At 45.2% G+C, this 18,611-nt stretch overlaps 2 protein-coding genes across 5 annotated transcripts in view; both read right to left on the reverse strand.

Moving 5' to 3' along the window:
- ccdc180 (coiled-coil domain containing 180) overlaps positions 1-11,989 on the reverse strand; it is a 28,084-nt gene extending 16,095 nt beyond the window's left edge. For all 4 annotated transcript variants that reach the window (XM_037099364.1, XM_037099362.1, XM_037099363.1 and 1 more), the window contains exons 1-5: positions 11,701-11,989; positions 5,840-5,937; positions 5,674-5,759; positions 5,438-5,535; positions 5,227-5,346 (exon numbers count right to left, since the gene is read on the reverse strand). In XM_037099364.1, coding sequence (XP_036955259.1) covers positions 5,227-5,346; positions 5,438-5,535; positions 5,674-5,759; positions 5,840-5,937; positions 11,701-11,760 — 462 coding nt within the window. In that variant the 5' untranslated portion in view covers positions 11,761-11,989. The remainder of the gene's footprint in view (positions 1-5,226; positions 5,347-5,437; positions 5,536-5,673; positions 5,760-5,839; positions 5,938-11,700) is intronic.
- A 74-nt stretch (positions 11,990-12,063) lies between these two features.
- Positions 12,064-18,604, reverse strand: card9 (caspase recruitment domain family, member 9). Its single transcript, XM_037099590.1, has 15 exons — positions 18,470-18,604; positions 17,958-18,092; positions 17,670-17,792; positions 17,482-17,551; positions 17,173-17,310; positions 16,912-17,030; positions 16,614-16,820; positions 16,436-16,519; positions 16,018-16,254; positions 15,674-15,799; positions 15,405-15,593; positions 15,272-15,335; positions 15,060-15,187; positions 13,044-13,102; positions 12,064-12,960 (listed from the first exon to the last, which is right to left on the reverse strand). The coding sequence occupies exons 3-15, from the start codon at positions 17,781-17,783 to the stop codon at positions 12,873-12,875; spliced, it is 1,623 nt and encodes a 540-aa protein (XP_036955485.1). The 5' UTR covers positions 17,784-17,792; positions 17,958-18,092; positions 18,470-18,604; the 3' UTR covers positions 12,064-12,872.
- Between the last annotated feature and the right edge of the window lie 7 nt (positions 18,605-18,611).

Consider the following 18,611-nt stretch of genomic DNA (forward strand, 5'->3'; position numbering starts at 1 on the left):
GCCAAGCGAGCGGCAGCACGGGCAGTCGCGGAAGCAAAAACTCGGGTCTGGGAAAAGTTCGGAGAGGCCATGGAGGAGGACTATCGGTCAGCCTCGAGGAAATTCTGGCAAACCATCCGGCGCCTCAGGAGGGGGAAGCAGTTCTCCACCAACACTCTTTACGGTGGGGGTGGGGATCTGTTGACCTCGACTGGGGATATTGTCGGGCGTTGGAAGGAATACTTCGAGGATCTCCTCAATCCCACTGACATGTCTTCCATAGAGGAAGCAGGGGCTGAGGACTCAGAGGTTGACTCATTCATCACCCAAGCTGAAGTCACTGAGGTAGCTGGGAAGCTCCTCAGTGGCAAAGCACCGGGGGTGGATGAGATCCGCCCTGAGTACCTCAAGTCTCTGGATGTTGTAGGGCTGTCTTGGTTGACACGTCTCTGCAGCATTGCATGGCAGTCGGGGACAGTGCCTCTGGACTGGCAGACCGGGGTGGTGGTCCCCCTATTTAAAAAGGGGGACCGGAGGGTGTGTTCCAACTATCGGGGGATCACACTCCTCAGCCTCCCTGGGAAAGTCTATTCCAGGGTACTGGAGAGGAGAATTCGGCCAATAGTCGAACCTCGGATCCAGGAGGAACAATGCGGTTTTCGTCCAGGTCGCGGAACACTGGACCAGCTCCATACCCTCCGCAGGGTGCTCGAGGGTTCATGGGAGTTTGCCCAACCAGTCCACATGTGTTTTGTGGACTTGGAGAAGGCATTCGACCGTGTCCCTCGTGGCATTCTGTGGGAGGTGCTCCGAGAGTACGGGGTCGGGGGCCCTCTGTTAAGGGCCGTATGGTCCCTGTACGAGCGGAGCAGGAGCTTGGTTCGCATTGCCGGCAGTAAGTCAGACCTGTTCCCGGTGCATGTTGGACTCCGGCAGGGCTGCCCTTTGTCACCGGTTCTGTTCATTATTTTCATGGACAGAATTTCTAGGCGCAGCCACGGGCCGGAGGGGATCTGGTTCGGGAGCCACAGTTGGCTCCTTCGGGCCGGGACCTCCAGCATGTCCTGGGGCGGTTTGCAGCCGAGTGTGAAGCGGCTGGGATGAAAATCAGCACCTCCAAATCCGAGGCCATGGTTCTCGAACGGAAAAAGGTGGCTTGTCCCCTCCGGGCTGGGGGAGAGCTACTGCCTCAGGTGGAGGAGTTTAAGTATCTTGGGGTCTTGTTCACGAGTGAGGGAAGGATGGAGCATGAGATTGACAGGCGGATCGGTGCGGCGGCCGCAGTAACGCGGTCATTATACCGGTCTGTCGTGGTGAAGAGAGAGCTGAGTCGAAAGGCGAAGCTCTCGATTTACCGGTCAATCTACGTTCCTACCCTCACCTATGGTCATGAACTTTGGGTCATGACCGAAAGAATAAGATACCGGATACAAGCGGCTGAAATGAGTTTCCTCCGCAGGGTGGCGGGGCGCTCCCTTAGAGATAGGGTGAGGAGCTCTGTCACCCGGGAGGAGCTCGGAGTAGAGCCGCTGCTCCTCCACATCGAGAGGAGCCAGTTGAGGTGGCTCGGGCATCTGTTTCGGATGCCCCCGGGACGCCTTCCTCGGGAGGTGTTCCTGGCATGTCCCGCTGGGAGGAGACCCCGGGAAGACCCAGGACACGCTGGAGCGACTATGTCGCCCAGCTGGCCTGGGAACGCCTTGGGATCCTCCCAGAAGAGCTGGAGGAAGTGTCCGGGATGAGGGAAGTCTGGGTGTCCCTTCTCAGACAGCTGCCCCCGCGACCCGGTACCGGATAAAGCGCAAGAAGATGGATGGATGGATGGATGGAATGAGAATATAAACAGTAGACTACAAAGCTATAATGAATTCGTCCATTCGTCCTCCAGAAATTCCATAAATGAGCCCCAAATTTTTACATAAGTGTTATATTTCCCTTTGATAACATATGTAAGTCTCTGAAGGGCAAGGCACTGCAGCAGCCCCTCAACCCAGACTCGCATGCTTGGTCTGTGAACAGACTTCCATGACAGTGTAATTTTATGTTTAGCTTCAAGAAGACAATATATATCCATCTTCTTACTGCTATTGCTAATTATACAGCTTGCTGGGAGACATCCAGAAATACAAAGTTTGGGACATACTGGAAGTTGTTCCTTAGTAAAGATGGATATAATTAAGGGGCCAAGCCCGAGGGGCTGAGGGAACGCGTATGCAAGCAGACGCGTTTCCTAGGACCAGCAGTGCTAGGAACCCTATTGTAATTGTAAAGACTTTTATTTTTCTTTCGCTAAAAGTGGTGCCGCAGGCTAAACTGTGCAAGGGAGGGCGGTGCAATTTGGAGGGTTGGTCCAGACTCCTGCACGTACCTCAGACACAAAAAACTACATATATCCACCTGCAGGGGGCGCTATAACCTAGGCCATTTTTGCCTATAACTCCCACACCGTATGTTGTACATTCAAAAACCTTGTATCCCCAGATTCCCTGAATGGAGCTGAATCACTTTGCAATGGCCACACCATGGAGCTGGGTTTTCTGACATAGGACACATTTTGTTCGCTAAATCACCATATGCAAAACCTGCTTTTCCGAACTCCTCCTACAATTTATGCACCATCTGCCTGAGACTTTTGGCCTGTGTACTCACTTTTGACCTGAGCCAGGGGGGGCGCTGTGGAGCAATGAGGAGATAGGACGCGTCTTGCTATAGCTCCTACAGATTTCACGTTAAAATTACATTTAAAACAAAACCAGCTTAACCTCCGACCTATCAGTTACCGTATTTTTCATCCTAAACTCTCCAAGTGCCCATTGCACAGTGAAAAATGCCGATGCGAGTGGGGAAGTCCTGGGACCAAGTGCCAAGTGCGCCGAGCACGGACATTCAAGCTGTGTTGGCCGCCATCGCATCACTGCAAGCGGAGCTGTCCCAAGCTATGTCGGACATTTGCAACAAAACTGACGAGCACATTGCTGTTGTGAGTACGGCTTTGAGATCTGACATTGCCGCTCTGATAGCTCAAAGTGACGCCGCATTTTCTGCGGTAAATAGCCGACTAGACTCCCAAAGTGATACGTTGGAAAGTTTAGAAGCTAATGCTAATGCTACTTCTGATACTGTTGTGGACCTCGAGTGGGGGGGCGGACGGATGGACGCTTGCTTGTCACCCTATACAATTGCCCTCGGGCCAGAATACTTACTAATAAAACTCATTCTGATCTTTTCTGGCTGGGCAGGGGCACGAGGCAGGGCTGCCCACTTAGCCCTCTATTGTTCGCATTAGCCATAGAACCGTTGGCCGAGGCTATTCATTCGCATTCAGATATACATGGTTACAATACAGAATACAACAAGAACAAAATATCATTGTACGCAGACGACATTTGCCACGCAGCCCAGGATTACAATTCCTTCAATTTTGGAAACATTTCAACTGTTTGGTAGTTTCTGGGGGTACAAGATTAACTGGGGCAAAAGCGAGCTACTACCAGTACAAGTTACAGATGAAGATTGCCTCAAACAGTTTCCTCTCAGAATAGCATAAGACAGTTTAACTTATTTGAGGATAATAATGACCAAGAAGTATAATGATCTTTATTAAGCCAATGTCCCTGCCCTGTTAGATAAGTTAGCAAACAATACACAATTTTGGAAAACACTCCCCATTTCTCTGCTGGGCAGAGTGAATGCTATTAAGATGATTTTTCTCCCGCAGCTACTTTATCTTTTTCAAAACCTACCTATTTACCTTGCCAAATCCTTTTTCATTAAATTGGACTCAATCATTCTCCCGTTTGTATGGAATTACAAGTTTTGTTTTGTTTTGGTTTCGTTTTCTTTCCGCTTATCCGTAAGGGTCGCGGGATGTTACCGTTTCCCCCTAAGGCTGCGGGGCTTACTGGGGCCAAATCCAGTTTCACACAATGGGCATAGGCCAGGGTACACCCTGGATGAGTTGCCAGCTCATCGCAGGACCCTTACTGATGGCATCTGCACATCAGGAGCAACTTTGGGGTTCAGTATCTTGCTCAAGGATGCTTCGACATGTAGCTCAGTTTCAATTCGAACTTGTGACCTTCTGATCACCAGTCCACCAGCTCTACCGGTCTCATAGAATAAAGAAGGACCATCTTTGTGAACACAAAACCAATGGGGGGCTGGCGCTGCCTAATTTTATTTTATATTACTTAGCCACTGGGATACGCTCTATGATATACTGGTTAGATGACAACCAAATACCCTATGATGGGCTAGAGATGCAACAGGTAGACTGTCTACCTTATTCTATTAGAGCTGTTGTACTGTCTCTCTTCCCAGTCAATAGATCTTGTTTTAAACATAACCCTGTAATTTATGCTTTAATTAAGATTTGGAAACAACTAAGGAATCATTTCATTTTATTTTAATAATTCTGGGAACATCTGAGGGGCTGAAGGAAGCTAAATAGTGCACAACAGCACCTTCTGGCATATGGCTTCATAACAGCAAAAAAACGGATCCTGCTTAACTGGCGGAAGAGAGAGGCCCACTTTACATTTGGAGAGAATTCGATTTATTCTGAAAGACAAGTTGAGGGATTTTGAGAAAATCTAGCAACCTTTGGTCTCTCATCTCTAAAGAGAATCTGATTGAGTCCCTAGTTGGATGCACTCCTAAATGGGGGTTGGGAGGTTATGCACTGTTTTTTTTTTCTTTGGTCCTGTTCTTTTTGCTTCACCTGCTTTGTTGATGCAGGGCTCTGCTTGTTTACTTGCTATTCATTTTTGTTGTTAGTTTTTTTTTGTCAGAGATGACTTTTTCTCACTTTCTGTAAAAAACTAAGGAAACATAACTGTTGACTGTTAATTTCTCTGTTAAGCGATTGATTGGTTTCCCAATAAACATATTTTTTGATCACGTGATTGCAGGGAAGATTTATAGAGTTCTGTGTCTTTGTACAATAAGTATGATTGCCACAAGAAAGAAACAGCAACGTCACCATCGATAAAGTAAAAAAGTTTAAAAAAAAGAAACAAATTTCAAGCCCTCATCTGAAGATCGTAGCTGCTGTTCATCCAGGAGACCTTAAGAACACAAGTGCTGTGATTTAAGTTAAGATTTAAGAGCAAGAGCATGCAAGTTTTTTATTTTTATTATTTGTTTTTAAAATTTATGTTCCAGGTGTTGACATTTACCTGCAGACTGACGTGTTCCAGGTGTTCACATTTACCTGCAGACTGACGTGTTCCAGGTGTTGACGTTTACCTGCAGACTGACGTGTTCCAGGTGTTCCATTCTGTCCTTCAGGGTGTTTAGTCTGTTGTCGACCTCTTGCAGAGACCACACTAGCTCCAGACTGACACTTCTCACCTGAGTCTCACACACCTGAAACACAGTCTGTGAATTAGTTCAGGTGAGAGCAGCATCATGTGAACCTCACACTACATCAGGTGTTTTATGTTGTAGAAGGTTCTACCTGGCTGAGCTCGGTCAGCTCGGTCTCCAGCGGTTTCAGGGCTGCAATGTGTTTCTCAGCCAGTCGCTTGATGATGTCAGAGCGTGGACGATCGACCGCTGAGAGAGAGAGAGAGGAGCTACAGCTGTGATTGGTTGTTGTGAAGACTGAATAGAAACAGTGTACAACAGTAAGCGAAGCTGCTTCATACAGTCAGTCTGATTCATCAGATGATGTCAGAGCTCAAACATACACACCCAGAGTGTCAGGAAGTCTGCTGACATCATCAGCGTCATCATCACCATGTGAATGCTGCCCCCTGCTGGAGGGAGGACACAACCACCTGACATGCAGACAGAGAGACAGACATGTTGAATATGCAGCTCATGTATGGACATGCTGCCAAAGTGTCTGTGTGTCTACCTGCTGGCTGTGCTGCAGTGTGTATTACTGTCTTCTGCAGACAGACAGTCTGTCCTCGCGTCTCTCCGTCCAGCCAGCAGAGATCTGGACAGCTGAACCTTCAGAAGACAAACAACACTGAAGGCTTCACAACTGATCATCCTGTCACATCAACGCAGTGAAGTACAGGTAGATCACACCTGTACCTTTATGTATTTCCTTTGATACTCTGATAAAACATTTCATATTTATTATCTGTATTTAAAATCTACGATTTAAGAATAAGTGCTTATAATTTAGCATTGTATCATGTATATGTATGTATATGTATATATATGTATGTATATATGTCTATTTCCTCCCCGCTTTTTGCTATTGTTCCTGTTCTTGTAATATGTTTCTGTTTTTGTAATATTCTGTCGCTGCTGCGACAAACAAATTTCCCCATCTGCAGGACATTAAAGGATTTCTGACTCTGATAGAGGCTGTCATCCTAAAGTATGGTGGCTGTGGATCAGGGGTAGATCCAGCGGCTTGTTATCAGAAGGTCACTGGTTCGATTGCCCCGGTCTGTATGTCTAAGTGTCCTTGGGCAAGATACTAAACACACCTAAAAGTGCACCCAAGGTGCAGTTTCAGGTGTGTCGCTTTGGACAAAAGCATCTGATAATTTAAATGTGAGGTGACTTTAAAAGCCTGAATCTAAATTACATGAGAGCAGCAACAGTCACCACAACCAGACTCCCTTAACAAACGAAGTGATTTTAAGAGTTGTCTCATGAGTAGAAACTTAAACTTCTCGAAATAGCTACAACAAATTCTACATCATTGTGTCTTTGTTGTAAATTCAGCATGAAATGATAGGCTGAAGTTGTTTGTCTCCTTGTAAAAAGTGTCAGTTTGTGGCAGCATGTCTGTACCAGCCTGTCTGCTTCTGTGTCTAAAGTGCTAAAGTCTTACCTGCCAACATTGATCAGCTGTTTGAACACACTGTTTACACTGATTTCACCATTTACACTCCATTTATGAAAGAAGAAACATGTTATTGATCTAAACATGTCATATGTTACAAAGACACTAAACAGGAACAATATAGGCGACTTCTTTGTCCCCGTGGAGAAAGTCCCCAGACTCCCTTAACAAATGTGTCAGTTTAGTGAGTTGTTGAGTTGGAGACACTTTATAAACTCTGTGAAACTCTGTCTCTGACTCATTCTGCATTATTTGGACCTTCTTGTTAATTCAGCAAATGTTCTACATGAACTTCTTTCTGTCTTTGAGTAGAAACATGGAGTCTGTCTCAGTGATGGACGGGTTTGTTTCATGTAGAGCCGGAAGTGACATCAGCTCAGGACGCATGTTACTAGTGAGACAATGCTGTGCCCCTTCCGGTTGCCCTCACAGGACATTCATAAAAACTCTGTATGATGATTGAAGAGAGATAAATAATGTATTGATCTGATTTTACTTGAATCACACATGAAGTTTGTCTCAGTTTGTCATCAAACTAATGAAACATCAGACTGTGAGAATTATGATGTCATCATAGACTACTGATGAGACGGGGGAACCAAGATGGCGGTGGTATAGTTTGCCGGGTGCAAAGTTTCTCCTTCAAACAGTTTGAGCTTTGTGAATAGGCTGACAGACTATGTGGCAATTTTAACATTTTAATGATGAAAAGGTGTCTTTAATACTGTAACATTTTGGTACCAGGACTATTATTTCATTGAAAAGAGAAAAAATTGGGAGAACAGAGACGGTTTGAACACAAGCTAGCTAACGTACCAAGGGACATTAACGTCGGAGAAAGTAAGAAGATGACTTCCAATGCTAACATGAGTGACTCTGAAAAGTCAGTGGACATTAATGCACCAGGTGAGGAAAGTGTAGAAACTACTCCTGAAGATACAATGGACACACTTTTGGCCCAGTCCTGTAACACACAAGCGAAACGTATCAACAAGCGGAAAAAACGGGACTCGGTCACGGTTAAGGTGCAAATGTCAGCGCTGACATTTTGGCAGCTATCCAGCAGCGTTGGAGCTCGTTATTCAAAAAAGTAAGATATTACACATTACACCCAAAAATAGTAATGCCTTACATTACATGATTACTCCCTGAAGAAAGTAATTAGTTACATTACTCATTACATTCTTTCTACTTGCTCTATAAAATTGCCTGAGATGCATAAGATGGAAGGACAACATACAAAGAAGGAGCGTTCTTTAGGCTCTTTATTACCATTAAGCCAACAGGCCACTTCTTGAACAACCAACAATCAAATGACTTCATGGTTCCTTAGCAACAAGCTTTGTGTGTGCGTGCTGTCTCTGCAGGTGCTTCATTAAGTCTGAGGTAGTTTTAGCAGGGTGGAGAGAAGTTTCCAACACGGGCAAAGTGTGCAGCTTACAGTCAAGTTATTTTCTTACGTTCAACAAATTATAAGTAATGTTTGTATCTCCAACTGTCACAAGTGCCCTTACGCAGCGGGGGGTCTTCAGGCAAGTTGCATGCAGCAGCATGTTCTGCTCGTGTTGTTGACGCTGCCATTGTTATCCCATCTCCCCTTGCGAATGGTGACTAACCAATTGGTGGTGGTGAAAGATATCTCGTGCCAAACCCCAACCAATCACTGTTCCATTATTGACGACCCCCGATCCCTCCACCCGCCAGCCCATTGTGTGTGATGCCTGGGACTGTGCTGTTAAAATTGATTAACCTAGCAATTCGACGTACGTAAGCAATGAAATTAGCGAACTGTAATGTGAATATTACATTCTGATATTAATCACCACAAAGACATTTTGAACTGAAAAAAGAGAACAGGTGTTTCGGATTAACGCGGGGCTGTGTTAACTGGCGACCGTCAGCCGAATGCGTCTGTGGTCACCGTAGCTACAACAGATGTTGAAAACGGAAAGAGAAGACGTAGCTGTCCTCAGATCTGCCTCTTTGTTCAGGTTTTCTCTGGTCAAAACATACCTGATACGTGTTCGGGCTGCTGTTTGATTAAACGTGTCTGACCCTCAGTTGCTGGTTGTTACGGAGGACGTTGTAAACAGGAAAATGGAGCGTTGCTCTTCCTGTAAATGTGTCTATCTCTAATAAACCTTTATTAAAAACACGTACTCGTGACCTCTCCCTGTAAACATGCATCACACAAGGGAACTATAAACCTTGTAAATAAAATAAAAGTTAAAAAAAAAAAAAAGGAAAAAGGAAAAAAAAAAAATAATTACGGGACTTGAACTCACATTCACTGAGGGGCAAAAACACAAGTGCAGTAGCCAAACCACTCTGCCAGTCAAATCGCTCAGGTGATTGTCGGTATGACCTATTTCTCTCTTCACAGCGGACACACAGACACCTCTGGGTCGCAGAAGAAGGCCAGATCAACTTGTGACCGCAGTGTCTGTTCACCGTGTCTGTACGGTGATGATTTATAACACAAATAAGATTCTACAAAATAATTCTTGGTAAAAACCTTCTATAATGAAGTAAAATGAAATAAAATGCTTGAATGATGGAAAATAACTGAGTCTATATTTTGAGCAGATAAAGAGGAGGACAATTTTCATAAAAAATTTGCATTGTCCAGTTGTTGCATCTTTTGGGCAGCAAGTGTTATTCCTACACAGTTAAAGTGGCCTATAACATAATCTTACAGATACGAACATACATTGATCATGTTTTTGGTGCATAGACACTGTGGTCACAAGCTGTCCTGCCACCTTCTGTGTCCAAAAGGTGTCTGTGCTTATGCTAAAAGGATATGCTGTAAGTAAAACTGTAGTTAGTCTGGTGTAGTGGGTTAGTTGTAATGCTTTTTTTTCCCTCACTGAGTCTAAGTTCGAGTCCCATGTTTTATTTATTTATTTATTTTTTTTCGTTTAAAAGGGTTCCATTGTTCTTCTGTGTGAGGAATATTTACTTAAATAGACAGTAAAGACGAGTAAGTGCATTTCATAAAGGTTATGCTTATTTGTGTTATAAATCATCACCGTACAGACACGGTGAACAGACGCTGCGGTCACAAGTTGATCTGGCCTTCTTCTGCGACCCAGAGGTGTCTGTGTGTCCGCTGTGAAGAGAGAAATAGGTCATACCGACAATCACCTGAGCGATTTGATTGGCAGGGTGGTTTGGCTACTGCACTTGTGTTTTTGCCCCTCAGTGAATGTGAGTTCAAGTCCCGTAATTTATAGTTCCCTTGTGTGATGCATGTTTACAGGGAGAGGTCACGAGTACGTGTTTTTAATAAAGGTTTATTAAAGATAGACACATTTACAGGAAGAGCAACGCTCCATTTTCCTGTTTACAACGTCCTCCGTAACAACCAGCAACTTTGATACAGCGACTGAGGGTCAGACACGTTAAATCAAACAGCAGCCCGAACACGTATCAGGTATGTTTTGACCAGAGAAAAGCTGAACAAAGAGGCAGATCTGAGGACAGCTACGTCTTCTCTTTCCGTTTTCAACATCTGTTGTAGCTACGGTGACCACAGACGCATTCGGCTGACGGTCGCCAGTTAACACAGCCCCGCGTTAATCCGAAACACCGGATTCTGAGGGCAGGAGTTGCTGAAAACAAGCGCTACAGTTACAGATGGACACTGAAACTACACGGAGTAAGAGAGGAGATGAACATCCTTGGAAAATTTGCCCCAGGACTTCATGAATATCTACAGGAGGGTGCCGACATTGTGCATCGCCTTGGTCTAAAGAGAAAGGACGGATCCCACCGGTCCCATCCTCTTCGCGCTGCCGGCCTCTGCGTGAGGTGGGCGGAGGTGTCAATGACCTGCACTGATGTGCGACCCACAGCCGGGGAGTTTTAAAACCAAGAAACAGCTGATCACAGCAGTCAGTCCATCACTTCATCCGCGGACATTAAGATGAACAACTGGACAGCTGCAGAGATCCAGGAGATGCAGCGTCTCCTCGGTCTCTGCAGCTGTTTGGTTGTGTTAGCTTGTTGTTGTAGCAGCAAGTTAAGGACGGTCGCTACTTTCAAATTAAAAGCCCCCCGCTAAGAACCCAGTTCTAAACTCCAGTGGGGTGCAATGTAAAGCTCTTATTTTGAAGACATATTTGTTCTTCTGACTTCGAGCTCCACGTCACGTCACATGTTTACGCCTCAGAGGCTTTTAGTAAAGGAGGAATATTACACCTCGGTTTTAGAAAGACAGGCCGGCACATTGCCACCTTTTCTATCCAAAAAGGGCTACTGAGTAGTACATTTGTTTTGTCAGTAGGAACCAAAAAAGGAAGAAAGAAAAAGAAATGGAGCTGAACTGTTTTCTTTCTTTTCTTTTTTCTTCTTCTTCTTTTTTTTTTTTTTGCACAAAATTAGGGGAAAAAAAAAAGAAAAAAAAAACACGGCCTGTTGCTGGTTTCTGAATGTGTCATTATACCAACAAAAAAAAAATGGTTAAACGTACCTTGGTCGAAAATGTAAATACGATGTGGATGATTTATTACTCTTTTTTGAGTCAAAAAATGCAGCTATATTCTGAAAATGAAAAAGCATTTCTGTTAATCCATTTTAATTTGAATTATGGAGCAGATTCGCCTCCATACTACCTTATATGAGACCTCAGGAATGTATTGTGTAAATGCATTGATTGACTTTTTATTTTTGTATCTATGATACAGCTCCTATGTGTTGTGTTATGTGCTCGTTTGATATAATTTGTAAAGTGAACATTTAAATAAAGTTTAAAAAACTAACTTTACTAGCTAACTAGCAGTTGACGATCCGAGTAACGTCTGTGTGACTTCCTTCTCGTCTCATCATCATTAAACACTTATAAATTTACTGGTTCATTAAAACTATTTGCTTTTTAAACTGTTCCACATCAGACAACACGGACCCACCTGAGCGTCGAACAGCTGCCGGTACACCTCCCCACCCGGTACCGCTCTGCTCTCACTCATGCTAACGTTGATTAGCCAGCTGCTAACGTTGAGCAGAGTCACCAGGCAGCAGCAGAGAGCTGACCCGTGAGATGACTCTGTGGAACAGGCACTCTCTCTCCCTCTGCTCGCTGGTTCTTCTGTTTCCCGTCAATATAAAGTCGTTAAACTCAGACTAGACCAGGACCAGGACCAGGACCTGTACGTTTCCTTCAGCCAGTCTTAGCGTCTCTCCATCACCATGGTGACAAGCGCGCCGGACACTGTGCGACGTTCATTGTCCGCTTAAAATGTAGGAGACAATCACAAGTAAGTCACACCAGGAAGCAGAGAAGAGACTTTATTGTGTGAACATTTCAGTTACACATGGAGAGCAACACACTGCTCAGTTTAAATCAACATGTACAAGTATAAATGTGTCAAAGAGAGAATGAAACAAACTGTTGGGACGTTTTAATGTGAAAGACTCCCACCTCTTTCAAAATAAAACTCTGTACTGGAACTGCCCTCTTTAAAATAACAGTATAGATGAGCACCAGTACTGGTTTTCGTGCTGGTTTTGATGCTGGTCTATGCTGTTATTTTCAGCAGGGTGGCTTTAATTGTTTTAAACTGCTACTCACATTAATTTGATTGTTTGAAACTTCTGACTGAAAATAAAAGAGAAAAACACAGAATCATCAGCAACATCAGACTGGACACAGTCAATTATATTTAAATCACATGATGATGATGTACATTGTTGAAGTTAGACGTCTTTGTTTTGTGTTGCTGAAACATCTACTTAAGTTAGCACGCTAACCAGCTAGCCCTGGACCTGAAAACATTTCTCCAAACAGTCCATCACTCCCGTTGTCCCCTAGTAGCCCAGGAAGCTGCATGGCTAACTTAGCTAACAAGCTAACACTAGCTACAGTGGTGGATGTATAAACACAGTACAGTTAGCAGCAGTTAGCAGTTGCCCTCTTGGTTGGGAGTATAAACAGAGACCTGCTGTGTGATGAGCTGTAATAATTGTAATTTGATGAGCGGATCACATGACTGATGATAAAACCTGAGAACAACTTGGTGAGAAAAAAGAAAATCCAGTCAGAGCTCAAAGTGAAACAAAGTGAAACGGGTTAAACTTCAGTTCAGTCAGAGTCAGTGATGTCACTGCTGTCGTCAAGGTGACCGGCTGTGTACTCCTTACAGCAGAGCTTGGACCGGACAGCCCGCTTCCTGTTGTCATGGAAACAAGAACAAGCTTAGACAGCTGGTATGACAAACGTTTTTATATCGACTTGACCAGAATCTGAGCTCACCTGCGATAGAAGAAGTTGGGTCGACCTCTGGAGGTGCGACAGCCATCTGTCTCCTCCTCCTGTAGACAGACAGGCAGACGGAGAGAGAGACAGGTAGAGATTCAGCAGAATCAGAGCGTTGATACCGATGATTAAATTGATTGAATTGATTAATAAATATGGGCCCTTTTCCAGATATAGAATGTATATATAAGTATATATGTGTGTGTGTGTGTGTGTGTGTGTGTGTGTGTGATGTCCCCATATATGTCCCTTGTGGAAAGCCTATATACACAAGGCTTTCCACAAGTGCTTATGGGAATTTTTGACCAAGCACATTTGTGAGGTCACACGCTGATGTTGGACAGGAAGGCCTGGTTCTCAGTCTCCGCTCTAATTCATCCCAAAGGTGTTTTATCAGGTTGAGGTCAGGACTGTGTGCAGGCCAGTCAAGTTCATCCACACCAAACTCTCTCATCGTGTCTTTATGGACCTGCTTTGTGCACTGGTGCACAGTCATGTTGGAGCAGGAAGGGCCATCCCCAAACTGTTCTCACAAAGTTGGAAACATGGAACTGTCCATCATCTCTTGGTCTGCTGAAGCATTCAGAGTTCCTTTCACTAGAACTAAGGAGCCAAGCCCAGCTCCTGAAGAACAACCCCACACCATGATCCCCCTCCACCAAACTTTACACTTGGCACAATGCAGTCAGACAAGTACCGTTCTCCTGGCAAACACCAGACCCAGACTCATCCATCAGGTTGCCAGATGGACAAGCGATTCGTCACTCCAGAGAACGTCTCCACTGCTCTAGAGTCCAGTGGCAGCGTGCTTTACATCACTGCATCCAACACTTTGCATTGCACTTGCTGATGTATGGCTTGGATGCAGCTTCTCGGCCATGGAAACACATTCCATGAAGCTCTCTACTCACTGTTCTGGAGCTAATCTGAAGGCCACATGAAGTTTGGAGGTCTGTAGCGATTGACTCTGTAGAAAGTTTCCGACCTCTGTGCACTATGAGCCTCAGCATCCGCTGACCCGCTCTGTCATTTTACCTGGCCTACCACTTCATGGCTGAGTTGCTGTCGTTCCCAATCGCTTCCACTTTGTTATAATATCACTGACAGTCGACTGTGGAATATTTAGGAGTGAGGACATTTCATGACTGGACTTGCACAGGTGGCATCATATCACAGTACCACACTAGAGTTCACTGAGCTCCTGAGAGCGACACATTCTTTCACAGATGTTTGTAGAAACAGTCTGTGTGACTAGGTGCTGCTTTTATACACCTGTGGCCATGGAACACCATTGGAACACCTGATTTCAATTATTTGGATGGGTGGATACTTTCGGCAATATAGTGTGTGTGTGTGTGTGTGTATATATATATATATACACACATATACACACACACATATATATATATATATATACATATATATATATATATATATATATATATATATATATATATATATATATGCTCCCTGAAACTATTGTAGTTTCATTTCTTTTCATCTATTTTTTCCTTGTCTGTTTCTTATTTCATTTTAACGTTGGTCTCATTCCCTATTGTTTCCGTGCTGAACCCGTCTGTTTTTATCTTTTATGTGCTTTGTGAAACTTGTTCAATAAAAATGGAAAAAAGTAAAGATATGGTTTTAAAATATTACTTTGGTAAAAGTGAAAGTCATCCTTATGAATAGAACTCGAGTGAAAGTATTAAAGTATCTGATCTTAAATGTAGTTAAGTATCAAAAGTAAAAGTAATTACTATAAAATAAAATTCATTAATTTCAAAATGTTCTACTTTGGCTCTGATGCAGCATGTAATCTGAAAAGTAACTAGTAACTAAAGTTATCAGATAAATGTAGTTACAGTCCATCGGTTTTGACAGTGAACGCAGCACTGTGACTACATGCTAACTGTTTCCACCTATTTACAGACTTTATGCTAAGCTAACAGCCGCTGGCTGCCTCTCAGATGATGACGCTATGTGTTGAACTGTTCTTTGGAACAGGGAGATTACCCATGATGCAGCAGTCCTGGTCTTCCGTTCACACGCTGTGGCACCTCCTACAGGAGAGTCGAGCTGCTGCAGCACCAACGCCTCCTCGTTCTCCCCCGACGTCCCACTGGGCACCTCCTCACTGCTGCCTGTTAGTCACATGACGACAGGTCACATGACGACAGGTCACATGATGCAATATGACATCTCTTGACACACGACAAGACTCTGACCTTTAGCTGCTTTCACTGAAGGATCCTGCTCCTCCTCCTCCTCCTCCTCACTGCTCCTGTCACACTGAAGGAGAAACACTTCATTATTACATCATCACTGACATCATGAACACCTCCTCCTCGCCCTCCTCACCTGGTGACTTCTGCAGGTGAGTCTGCGGAGGCGTGTCCTCAGCTGTAGCTCCTCCCCCTGTGACCGCAGCAGGAGGAGCTCCAGCTTATCAGATTGCTCAGTGAGCGTTCTGACCTGCTCCCTGTACTGATCCTTTTCCTGCAGGAGCAGCCGCGCCTCCTCCTGCTGCTCCACCCTCGACAACAGAGCCTGGAGCACCAATGAGAGGCTTTACACTCATGACATCATCATCATAATTATCATCAGAGACTCCTCTTCCTCCTCCTCACCTTGTCTCTCTCTCTGATCACCTCCTCCAGCTGTCGGAGGGTTTGTTTGTTTCGTTGTCGGTACATCTTCGCGTCTCCTTTCAGCTGAGCACACCTGAGCTCCAACTCTTCCTTCTCCTCCTCGCTCTGCATACAAACAAATACTGTGATGAGACATGAGTTTTGCACACACAGACACACACACACTTTACCTGAACTCTTTGATAAAACTGTCTTCTGTTGAATTTTCACCATTTATTTCTAAATAAAAGCCTCCAGCAGATCAGAGAGCATCATCACTTCCTGACAGGATTGTATCTGTTAGAACAGAAACTCCTCCCCCTCCTCCTCTGCCTCCTCCTCACCCTGGCTCTCTGCTCCTCTGCTCGGTGGAGGTCTCTCCTCAGTCCAAACACTGTAGTGAGGAGGTTCATCTGGAGAGGACCTGGACCCTTCTGCTTCTCCTCTTTTGTGTCTTCTTCCTTCTTCTTCTTCTCCTCCTCCTCCTTTTCCTCCTTCTTCTCCTCCTGCTTCTCCTCTTTGATCTCCTCCAGTCTTTGGGGATGGAAGAAGGTGGCTGTGGGCAGAGCCAGACTCCTGCTCTGAAAATACACGAGGTAACACCTTGAGCAAAAGCAATCACATTGCTGTCATGGTCAGCTGTGTGTGTGTGTGTGTGTGAGGTGTTTGTGTGTGTGTGTGTGAGAGGTGTGTGTCAGGTGTGTGTGTGTGTGTGTGTCAGGTGTGTGTGTGTGTGTGTGTGTCAGGTGTGTGTGTGTGTACCTGCTGCAGTGGTCTCAGTGTTCTTCGTCTCAGCAGTCTTGTCTGATTTTCAGCTCTCGACACTGTGTGTTTCAGACGCTCCACCTGCACACATGGACACACATACAGAGGTCAGAGGTTAGAGGTCAGGTCCACCTGCAGCTGTGGGGCTCAGTGATTGGTGGAGGAGTCAGCTGACCTCAATCTGCAGGTCCCTGTTGGCCAACAGGGCGCTGCTCTTCTCCTGGTTCAGCTTGTTGATGTCGGCCATCAGACTGTAGTTGTGGTCTCGGAGCTGCTTCACTTCCTCGCTCAGCTGCTCGCGCTCACCTCGAACCTTCTGCACGCGCTCAGTCATCTTCTTTAGCTCACGGTCCCTCAGCTGATTCTGCCGAGATGAAGCCTCCTGTAGACCGCCACCCATCAACACACGCCAACATGATGATATCACCACAGAGACCTTTACCATGTTTCCTGCTGCTCAGTCATCTGCTCACCTGATCTCTGGCCACAGAGCACGCCTGCTGACGACGCCTCCTCTCGTCCTGCAGCGCCCTCTGCAGGCGGCTCAGCTCCGACATCAGGAACTGAGTCAGGCCAGACTCACCTGCTGTGTCTGGATACACAGACAGGTATACAGTCAGACAGGCTGGCAGGCTGTCAGACAGGCTGGCAGGCTGGCAGACAGACAGACAGACAGACAGACAGACAGACAGACAGACAGACAGACAGACAGACAGACAGACAGACAGACAGACCGATGAGGATGCTGAAGGTCTTGTTGGGCTCCTTCCCGGTGATCCGGCTGTACAGTTGAGGATAATCCAGCTCCAGACTCTCCAGGAAGGCCGTGTAACCTTTGACCCCAGTTCTCTGCAGGATGTCCAGCAGGGCTCCTGAGGGGTCAAAGGTCAGAGCAGAGGTCAGAGATCAGATCAGATATCAGTCAGTTCTGATGGCTGGGAACTGATCTGTGACATCATCGCAATCAGTGATGCGGCCTCCGTGATTGGCTGTCACCTTCAGTCCACCGGTCCTAGTCTGGATGCAGATGAGAAGATTCTTACCCACTTTTCTCCTCCTGATCACGAGACTGGGGTCATTGAAGAGCTGCTCCTCATCCTCAGCACTGATCACCTGACACACAACAACCAATCAGAACCTGACATACACCTGACAGAAGTGATGGGAGAAAAGGAGGAGGAGGAAGAGGAGGAGGAAGAGGAAGAAGGAAGAAGAGGAGCAGGAGGAGTACCTGACACTGACGGAGGTATGGAGTGATTCTTGAAGGATCGATATTTTTGATGAGCAGCATCCTGAATTCATCAAGCTGCAGCCAACAGAGGTCGTCCTCATACACGTCGTCCATCAGGATACACTGTGGACACACACAGACACACAGACACAGACACAGACACACACACACACACACACCAAGTTTGCCTACAAACTGAATTCAAGCCTGTCTGTCTCTCTCTCTCTGTCTGTCTGTCTCTCTCTCTGTCTGTCTCTCTCTCTCTGTCTGTCTCTCTCTGTCTCCCACCTTGTGTCTCGGTCTGTCCCTCTGATGTGTGAGCTCTCCTGTGTTTCAGAGGAACAAGTTGTTTCTCTCACTTCCTGTTTTTGGCTCCGCCCTCTGAATGACGCTGAGAGTTTATTATAAGTCTTCTGATTGGACCTTGAAGACAGAAAACGTGTCATGATAATGATACTAATACTAACAATGTTATATCAGAACAATTTCTGCATTATGATCAATTGAACTGAAATAAAACAGTTTCAGAGCTTAAATTTTTACGATATTAATGAGTCATAACACAAACTGTGTCCATCAGTTAATAAACAAGCTGTTGTCAGAGGACAATCTGGTCCCAGAACAATATTTGGATCAAGAAAGGTGGCAGGGTCCGCCACAAATAAACAATGTCAAACAGAAAACTGTGTTATTCAATTTCTCTGTCTCTCAGTTATTCATCTGTTTTCTCGTCAGTTGAGTTTTTTAGACAGAAAAAGGAAGAAGTGAAGATTTACAGAAGCCAGAAGAGGAAACATCACCTGACTGAAACAGGAAGTGATGTCACTGCAGCGCTGTGATTCATGAAAAGTTTGACTGAGCTGAAGTGAAACCAAACAAAGAAAAGAAGAAAGAAAGTCAACAGAGAATCCAGTGTCCTCACATCCACAGTGTCCTCACATC

The sequence above is a fragment of the Acanthopagrus latus genome, chromosome 5, assembly GCF_904848185.1.
Source record: "Acanthopagrus latus isolate v.2019 chromosome 5, fAcaLat1.1, whole genome shotgun sequence".
Classification (NCBI taxonomy): Eukaryota; Metazoa; Chordata; class Actinopteri; order Spariformes; family Sparidae; genus Acanthopagrus; species Acanthopagrus latus.